A 10,192-nucleotide genomic window follows, 5' to 3' on the forward strand; every position below is an offset into this window, starting at 1 on the left:
AACTGTGGGAGGGATGACAACCACCTTAATAGATGGCACATACGTCTCAATCTGCATTGAGCACATGAAAGATATGCCAAAGATACCTCCCATCTCCTGCACCATATAAGGCACCAAAACTGTGCAGGTAGCTCTCAAAAAGCAATTTTTACAAGATATTTCAGGACCTGACATCTGTTTCAAAAATAGCTAATTTAAAATCTTCATACCACTATACCACAAAATTCAATCTATCCACCATAGTGATAGAAAAACGGGCAGCCAATGTAGAGGTAAGCTCCTGTGATGAGAATGGCAATGGAAGTACATCTACCTAACAAAATGATGTCCTCACCTAACAAAATGATGTCCTCCACTCAACATTGATCCATGGTAACTAGTGACATCATTAGCCAATTCTAATTATTAACTTGTTAGAGTTCATATTCCTATTCGGTGGTGGCTCTAGTATCTACCATGAGCAATTGTCACAAAGTGATGACGTGCCGGACAGCAGAAACCCTAATTTCTGCCAAAAACCCTAAAATTCCTACAAACCCTAATTTCTGCCAGAAACCCTAATTTCCGAAAATCGCGGAGGTTGAAAATTTTTTATTTTTTATTTTTTATTTTTTTTAATGATGAGCGACACGAATCTTGCTTTTTCTCTACGCCATGAAAAAGAGAGAGAACTTGCTTTTTTTTTTTTTTTTAAAGAGACTCTCTAAGAGAGAGAGAGAACTGATGCTTTTTATTTTTAAAAGCTTTTGGGGCTCTGCTTTTGGGCATCCCTTGTAACCTTTAAATTAGTGGTGAGGGCCTCACTTCTCAGAGCATCTGGACGCAGAGTCTGCGAGTGAAACCCTAGCCACTCTCTTGTACTTTGATTTGATTAATATAAAAAGAAATACCAAAAGGGGCGCCAGTCTTTGGGGCCAATATCTCTAGGCACGGAATTCCGCCGGGCCAATGTACATCTATTGTGATCTATGACTTGTTTTGAAGTGGTTATTTGGTGCTGTCGCGGTTGATTCTTGACTTGGAGTGTCCAAGTCTATTACAATGGTATGACAGCACGGCCGATTTCTCTTCTACGGGATTTCCGATCCCCGGAAAAATTTTTCCGCGGCACCTATGGCTTTAGGCAATGATCAGTCCACTCCCTCTGCATCTGGAGATGCGGGCAGGGATCACAACGAAGATTCCGGCAGAGAGTATGGCCTGCCTTGGCCTACTTAGGAGGAGCGGCGAGAGATGGAGCGTCGCCAGTTCATCGGCGATGCAACAAAGATGATGCTCAATTTTGTGAAGGACCCGAAGATGGCAAAATATATGAACCAGACCTCTTTGGAAGAGGTACAGATGGAGTGGCAAAGAACAAAAAACAACATACCACTCCCAAAACCCGCTCTCAAGAAACCTTCTGCCTCCAAGAAAATATACGGAGAAGGAACTGGAGAATGTGGTTGATGCACGGATTGCTCAACTTTTTGACGTGCAAAAGAAAGCCAAAAAGCACGGCAAAAAGCAGAAGAAAAGCACTGACTTTCCAGGTTATTTGGGTCGTTAGTCGACTTTTGACAAGGCAAAGAAACAGAAGAAGCGTGTTCGATTTGAAGGAGTACCCAATTCTTCTTCTTCTTCTTCTTCTGATTCTTCTAGCTCCTCGGATTTGAGCGAAGAAGACAGAAAAGGTAAAAAGCGAAGCAAGAAACAAAGCTTCGGAAAGGGCAAGAAAAAGGCAAAAAGGCTACATCTCGCCCAGAGACTGACAGTTCTACTGAGGACTCGTCTACAGACAACTCAGATTCCGATGACGGAAAGTTTTATGCGAACAAGAAGAATTTTTACAAAGCCAACCAGTATGACTTTCTCGAAGATAAAAGCAAGAAAGTCCGAGAGTTTAAGGAAGGTGGCCACTCGATCAAGTTTGATACTTTTCAGGATACTCACATGCTTCGAAGGCTTTGTCTTTTGTACAGCAGCTTGACATTGCTTTCGCGGGAGGAGGCTATTCAGAGCACTCCAAGATTCGGAGAGCTACCTCTTACCTTAAGGGGAATGCTCGTACTTGGTGGTCCACGCTTCTTTTAAACAAGATTGCGCCAGTTAAATGGCTAAAATTTGAAAAGCTTTTATTTCTTCTTGGTTGACGCAAGAATATAAACGAGATATACGAGCTGCTTGGAACCATCTTCGGATGACCAAGAAAGACACAATCAATGCTTATTGTGAAAGATTCTGGAGCTCTTTTCTACCCGCCTCTTCATTCAAGAAGATCTGGTTCAGAGAACAGATTGAGCGGTTTACCTTGGGTCTACCTACAGAGATCCGAGATCACTGCTTGGAACAGAAGTCAGCTTCTATTCAGGAGTTGATGAGTCATGCGAAGAGGGGCTTTGCCATTCACTATGGCAGTCTGACCTACCCCACAGATGAGGCCATGACACAACGAGCCGAACAGACTTCTGGGAATGAAAGTAGAAAGAAAAAGAGCAACCCAGAGAAAAATGATGCACGACCCAAGCTTACTCCTGAGGAGAGAGCTCGCTTCATCAGAGAGGGGAAGTGCTTTGGATGCGGGGAACATGGACATATCTCCGCGAAGTGCCCTAAAAAGGCACAGAAAGAAGAGAATGATAAAGACGACGACAGGCCTGAGAGTTAGAGAGCAGCTGAGGAATGTGGCAGAAAAGGCAGATAGAAAAGCAGAACTGGTACCACATGGCGTGGGACCTGCACCGAATCTAATGAATGAAAGTAAAAACTTTGCCGCTTTTGGGGCAAAGTGAAGGAGCCAAGGCCAACTTCTTTTCACTTGGAATTGGCGGCTCGATTTGGAATCACACCCGACAGACTGACGCCAGAGGCGGAGGTGGTTCGACTGGCACCTGGATGGGATGTTGCCATTACACCGAGCATTGGCAAACTTCGTTTGCAATGACAGGGGTGTTCAGGGCACGCGAGTGACGTTCTACTCAAGATCCCTTGTTACCACAAGAACTACGCCGTGGTTGACTACCGGGCCGAGAAAGCGACTTTGATAAATGAAGGGCTTAGAGATTGTACTTGATGAACTTCGGTTTCTTACTCATTCTTTTGGGAGAGAACTGAACGATGGATAAAGGTTGAATATGTTTTGACCTGATCAAAAGAACGCCAGGATTTTTCTCCACACTCATGCCGATTGCTTTTCAGAGGGCCTGAACATCAAACCATTGATCTGATACCTGGAAGCACGCCACCGAATCGGCCACCTTACCGTGTGAGCCGAGTACAAAATGAAAAGATTATGAACCCAGTGAAAGACCTCTTGGAAAAGGGTCTTGTCCAGCCTAGTACTTCACCGTATTGCTCTCCATTGTTGTTGGTTTTGAAGAAAGACGGATCTTGGAGAATGTGCATCGATTATAGCACTCAACGAAATCACCATCAAGAACAGATTTCTGATTCCTAGGATCGATGATATACTCAACAGGTTACAGGGATCCTCGTGCTTTAGCGGGATTTACCTGAAGAGTGGATATCATCAGATCAGGATAGCGCCAAGAGATGTCTACAAGACAGCTTTTCGGACGACTTTTGGGTTATTTGAGTTTTTGGTGATGCCTTTTGGCTTAACCAATGCTCCTGCGACATTTAACCGGATGATGGACAGGATTTTTCGAGAGTACAGGCTATTTGTTGACACTTTCTTTGACGACATCATTGTTTTCTCCAAGAATGAGGCAGAACACAGAGATCATCTGCTTCAAGTCTTTCAGGCATTACGAGATCACACATTAGTGATTAATGCAAAGCAAAGTGAATTTTTCCTACCAAAGTTACACTTTTTGGGACACATTGTGTCAGCAGAGCAGGAGTGCAAATGGACCCGGCCAAGATAGAGACTATCCGTGATTGGCCCGATTTGAGGAATGTCCATGAAGTTAGAAGCTTCTTGGGACTGTGTTCGTACTACAGGCGGTTCATACAAAAGTTTGCAGAGGTTGCTTCCCCTTTGCATACCTTGACACAGAAAGGAGTACCTTTTTCGTGGGGACCCATAGAGGTGACTGCCTTTCGGACATTGAAAGAGAAATTGACTACGGGACCTATTTTGACTTTGCCGGACTTGCAGAAGTCATTTGAAGTATATTGTGATGCTTGTGGTCGTAGTCTGGGTGCGGTCTTGATGCAAGAAGGCCATGTCATAGCTTACGAGAGCCGTTTGTTCTCTAGGCCGGAGATGACAGCACAGATATATGAGAAAGAGCTTTTGGAGGTTATCCATGCTCTTACTCAGTGGCGACATTACCTACTCGGAGCGGATTTTACTATCTTTACAGACCATCAGAGATTGCGCTACTTCTTGTCACAGAAGCAGCTTTCGAAAAAGCAGATGCGGTGGGCGAACATCTTGTCACAGTTCCACTTCCAGATTGTCCATGTGCAGGGACAGAAGAATGTGGTGGCAGATGCTTTGTCTCAGAAACCGTTGGTTCTGGCTGTTTCCGCTTCAGTGATTTTAGATTTATTGAAGTCTTGTATCTCGGATCAGAAGACTCAATGGGAAAAGAACTTACCTTTGATAGAATTTGCCTACAATAACACGATACACTCTTCGACGGGGAAGACGCCATGTGAGATTGTTGAAAGTGCTGCGAAGGTTCCATCCTTCCTGAGCACGAAAGATTAGATATTTGAAGCGGATGAATATTCGCGAGATTTGGATACGGCTTTTGCCAAGGTTCGCGAGACTTTGCAGGAGTCTCAAGAACGACAGAAAAAGGCAGCGGATCGCCATCGTCGCGACTTGAAATTGAAGGAGGATGATTGGGTGCTCTTACTTTTGAGAAGGCACGCCTACGAAAGAAAAAGGGAAAGGAGAGGCTTTTTCCAAAGCTTAGTATGCAATACTGCGGACCTTTCCAGATCACTGACAAGATAAATGATGTCTCCTTTCGATTGAAACTGCCAAATACTTGGAGGATTCATAATGAATTGCATGTGAGTCTCTTGAACCCTGTGAAGGGTGATGTGCCTGATGATGGGGAGCCTGATGAGCAACCCGAAGTGGAAGAAAACGAGGAGATCCTTGTTCCTGAACAGATTTTGGCACATAACGATACGAAGAAAGGTAAAGTCCGAAGGCAGTTCTTGGTTTAGTTCAAGAACTTTCCTACATTTGATGCGAAGCGGATGGAGGAGGAGGACCTAGCAGATACTCCTCGGATTGTGAAACTTTACCTCGATGTTTTGGTTTAGCATAGTCTACTCCAAACGGAACCCAGAAACTCAGCTTGGCCGAAGATCTGGTGCAGTGGGATGCACAAGAGGGGAGTTACTCCGCTCCTTTGTCTCGATTTTGATACTAAAGTCACTGATGTCTCTTTGAGCTTCAGGGATACTGAGAGCTGACAGTATTCTGTTGGATGACTTTATCAAATGGAATTCCTGATAATGATATTGATTTGTTCTTGACTTCTTTTGAGTGCAGGAACTGATAGCCGAAATGACTGCAGCATTTTGGTCTGATTGATCTCGAATAGACATGGTTGCAATAGGGATTAGTCAATCGGACATCGATGAGGTCCTGATTGGACCTAGATGTGATTACTAGCTACATTGCCGATAAATCATGGTCTAAGATCCGAATGAATGTTGAATGTCATGTGATGTCTGGTGATGTCCAGTGATGTCGTGTGATGTGACTGTCGATTTTGTACATGTGCTAGATGTGTGTTCCTAGTACGTAGGTACTAAAAGTCAGTGTCTGCTAAGACGGTTTATGGCTTTTGTCGGTTTTGCAAGCGTAATTGCGGTCGATTACAATGCTTTCAAGAGGGGGGTATGTCACAAAGTGATGACATGGCGGACAGCAGAAACCCTAATTTCTGCCAGAAACCCTAAAATTCTTGCAAACCCTAATTTTTGCCAGAAACCCTAATTTTCGAAAATCGCGAAGGCTGGAAAAAAAAAATTTGCTTTTTTTTTTTAATGACGAGCGACGCAAATCTTGCTTTTTCTCTACGCCATGAGAAAGAGAGAGAACTTGCTTTTTTTTTTTTTTTTTAAAGACTCTCTAAGAGAGAGAGAGAGAGAACTGATGCTTATAAAAGCTTTTGGGGCTCTGCTTTTGGGCATCCCTTGTAACCTTTAAATTAGTGGTGAGGGCCTCACTTCTCAGAGCATCTGGACGTAGAGTCTGAGAGTGAAACCCTAGCAACTCTCTTGTACTTTGATTTGATTAATATAAAAAGAAATACCGAAAGGGGCGCCAGTCTTTGGGGCCAATATCTCTAGGCACGGAACTCCGTCGGGCCAGTGTACATCTATTGTGATCTGAGACTTGTTTTGAAGTGGTTATTTGGTGCTGTCGCGGTTGATTCTTGACTTGGAGTGTCCAAGTCTGTTACAGCAATTTAGGGAGTGAAGGTTGTTTTGTGGTTGTGCTTGGCCGTATTTGAGGTAAACGTACCTGTTCTCAGGTTTGTAGGTTGCTGAAGGCTCTCTACGGCCTGAAGCAAAGCCCCTCGAGCATGGTACCAGAAGATAGACTCTTTCTTCCTACGACACACCTTTGGACGATCTTCTGCGGATCGAGATTTACACATTTACCGTGAGGGAGGATTGGTGACACTTGCTATCCTCTATGTGGACGATCTTGTGATTACAGGTAGCCATGTTGAGCACATCCGTAGTACTATGGAGACCTTGGCTAAGGAGTTTGAGATGACATACCTTGACTTGCTTCACTACTTTCTTGGATTGGAGATATGGCAGAAAGAGGGGGGCATCTTTCTCTCCCAAGAGCGTTGTATCCAAAAGTTGTTGGAAGCATTTGGTATGACTGAGTGCAAACCTATCTTAACCCCTATGGATCCCAATCAAAAGTTGTCACAATATGATCTCCGAGATGTAGCAGATGCTACAAAGTATCGGAAAATGGTTGGTTCTCTTATTTGGGTCTCTCAACACCAAGTTTCCTGTTAGTTGGGACTTCTCAGTTCTTTCATGCAGAAACTCGCCAAGTCACATTTGGAGCAGGCTCTTCGGACTTTGCGGCATTAAAAGGTGACCAAGTCATTAGGCATTCACTACGCAGCTGGAGGTACAGACTCCTAGATCATTCTACAAGGATGGAGTGATTAAGATTGGGATGGAGATCGAGATGGACGACACTCGACTATAGGTTACACCTTTTCTTTTGGCTCAGGAGCAGTTTCATGGAGCAGCAAGAAACAACCTGTAGTTGCCTTATCTTCCACAGAGACAGAGTACAGGGCCGTTTGCAATGCTACATGCGAGTAAGTGTGGATACAGAGGCTACTTTCGGAGATGGGATTTCCCCAGCAAACGACCGTCATGTACTCTCACAACCAGAGTTATATAGCCATTGCGAGGAATCCGATGTTCCATGCCCGAACCAAGCATATAGAGATACAATACCATTTTGTTTGTGAGAAGACCAAGGATGGCTCTTCACCAAACCTCTTCCACAAGAGACATTATCCTCTCATACCAAGTCCCCTGGACTTGTCTCCCATCCAAGAGCCGAGAGGGCGTGTTAAAATTCAGATTCCTGTCCGGTGGTGGCTCCAGTATCTTCCACGAGCAATTTAAGGAGTAGGGGTTGTTTTGTGGCTATGCCCGACCGTATTTGAGGTAGATGTACCTGTTCTCGACGATGCACTCCACGGTGTTTCTCACCCAATAGACTGGTATAGGGCGGAACCCCCGTTCCGAGGGTTTCGCGAGGTCAAAGTCTCATATGTTCTGCATTTCTGCTACTAAATATGTGTGTCAAGTCACTTTTAGTGAGTTTACATATTTATTAGCATTTTTAGCCATTTCTCAAAATCGTGGGGTTTTACAGTAGGTAGAGCAATTCCGAGAATTGCCTATATATGCAACCCACCCCCATGTACTTTTGGCATGTTGTGATCATTACAGAGCTCCAACGTTTTGACACACACTCTCTCTCTAGCGTTTTCTCTTGCTAGAGTTTTTGCAATGTGTGGCCTCACCCTCTCTCTAGCGTTATTGCTCTCTCTCTCTCTCTCTCTCTCTCTCTCTCTTTTCACCTCTGATCCCTGTTTCTCTTGCTAGTGCTTCCTTTCCCTTGCCGTATACACATCCTCTCGGAGTGTCATTGCTTGCGGTGTGTTCCCGTGCCCATACGGTGGGCGGTTCGCGCTAGGAGCTTGAGTACGAGGAGATCCATCGCGATAGATCCGAGATCTATTGGCTGCGCGATACGGAGAGGAAGTTGCTTGCGGTTGCAGACAAGTTCATCACCCGATTCGCCCTTTTCCACTACACCTTTTGACATAACATGGGTGTAGGAACATCCCACAAGGCACCTAGTGATGCCCCTGTGAGAGAGTACCTCGATTCAATCACCAATATTCTGTTGAAGATCTTCATATATGAGCATAGACAATACCATATCACACGAGACAAGGGGAGCAATACTACACACCTTGTTGTCACCCCAACCCAACTCACCTCTCAACAAAGCTCAAAGTGTGTGTATAGTAAAGCAAAGAGTTAGCTATATAATGTGTACAAGGGACCTTTGGGGATGCTCAATGGACCTATCTCCTGTAGAAAGGACAAACTAGAGTTACTATGAGTGCTAGCTATACATCATGGTGGCATATAGGAAGAATGCAATATGAACCACCGAGGAGGTGTATAATGCCATGTGATGTGTCCCTAATCCATACTGGAAAATGCTCAAGACCATACCCATAGCCAAAGAAAAGAGTATATACGCCGCTTTGCTGCCTTAGAGAAAGTTGTCGATGTATCCCACTGGCTCCAAAGAGTATGCAACAAATCTGGCTAGATTGTTGTCAAGCTGGTAGATGTCGAGCAAGGTTGTTATCCCAATGTGAGCATAGAGAGCCTTCCACATGAACTTCCACATAATCCATACCAGCCTAACACGTGTTATATCTTGCTTGTCGCGTCACTATATGGCACGGCTCCAGCTAGGGGGATCTATGGTGGGAAAGGGAAGTGGAAATCATAATGCAATCTCAGTTTCCGTCGACTGGGTGAACTGAGGGTAAACTCGAATCAAAAATGGTGCCCCGAGTTCACTCCTAGTTCACCCGTCTCGCGGGATGTGGGTCGAACCCAAGACGTCTCAGTTGCCACACGCTAGAGCATGTCGTTGTCCATGTTAGCATGGCACATGATCACACCCTAGTTTATCCGCCCTTAGTTCACCCCCAGTTCACTGCATGATCCGACAACTGAGATTAAAGTCGCCTCGCTCCCCCAAATTTGGGCCTTAGATCCCCTGTGAGCCAAAGCCGTGCCATATAGTGACGAGGTCTTGCTTGGGTTCAGCTTCAATAGACTCAACGCAAGACCCAAAACCACCAGCTGTCGATCGGACCCGTACCCTCTATCAAGGATGAAATTGTTGACTACAGGTTAGTTTTGCGCATGCAGACAAGTACATAACAGTAGCAAGCAAAATGACAATAGCTCGCTCTCTCTCTCTCTCTCTCTCTCTCTCTCGTGCGCACGCCTACGCACCTGCTGAAGAGTCTTAGGCCTGCGTAAAGCTGGTCGCCGTTGTAGGCAGAGATCACAGAAGCGCCCCATAAAGCTAGCTCGTTGTGAAGGGGTCTTAAGATTCCTTAAGTTGTGAGAATTTTTCAACCATGAAAACCTACCAGATGTCTTGATGAATTTGGTGCGAATCAAGGTTAATGGCAGAGCTGGTGGAGGTTTCATACGTGGGGAACATAGCCACATTTGATGGATTCCGTATGAAGCCATAACCAATCGAGGTTAATGACATCGTTGGCGTAGGTTCAAATCTTCAACATTGTCATACTTAATTATTTCTGTTGGCATACTAGAGGAAAAAAGACTTCTAGCTTTTGTAAAATGCCTCTCTATCACAATTCGTTGCCATAGTGATCTAAGCACACTCATCTTTCATAGTGATTTCAAGAAATCTGCCCAAAGAAATGCAAGTTTACTCATGAAGGTGGAGAGAACTTGCCAAACTAAATGCGCTAGGCTACTCCATCGCAAAATTCTTAATGAGCAACAAAAGTGAGCCGGTCATCACGAAAGACAAGTCATCTCCTAAATAGGAGAGTAACTAGCAAGGTTGATTAACTTGGTGTACCTTGCAAGGCAGTCTAATTGCAATATTGTTTTCATTGAATGTTTGTTGCTCTCTCGAAGGCTCTCGATTTGGACC

At 44.7% G+C, this 10,192-nt stretch overlaps 1 protein-coding gene across 1 annotated transcript in view; it reads right to left on the reverse strand.

Annotated features, from left to right (window-relative positions):
* LOC147420579 (cytoplasmic tRNA 2-thiolation protein 1-like) overlaps positions 1-9,715 on the reverse strand; it is a 60,184-nt gene extending 50,469 nt beyond the window's left edge. Inside the window, exon 1 of the mRNA XM_086503850.1 lies at positions 9,514-9,715. Within this exon, the coding sequence (XP_086359976.1) occupies positions 9,514-9,714 (201 nt within the window). The 5' untranslated portion in view covers position 9,715. The remainder of the gene's footprint in view (positions 1-9,513) is intronic.
* Positions 9,716-10,192: the final 477 nt, after the last annotated feature.

The sequence above is a fragment of the Adiantum capillus-veneris genome, chromosome 28 (genome assembly GCF_014529385.1).
Source record: "Adiantum capillus-veneris isolate H3 chromosome 28, ASM1452938v2, whole genome shotgun sequence".
Taxonomy (NCBI): domain Eukaryota; kingdom Viridiplantae; phylum Streptophyta; class Polypodiopsida; order Polypodiales; family Pteridaceae; genus Adiantum; species Adiantum capillus-veneris.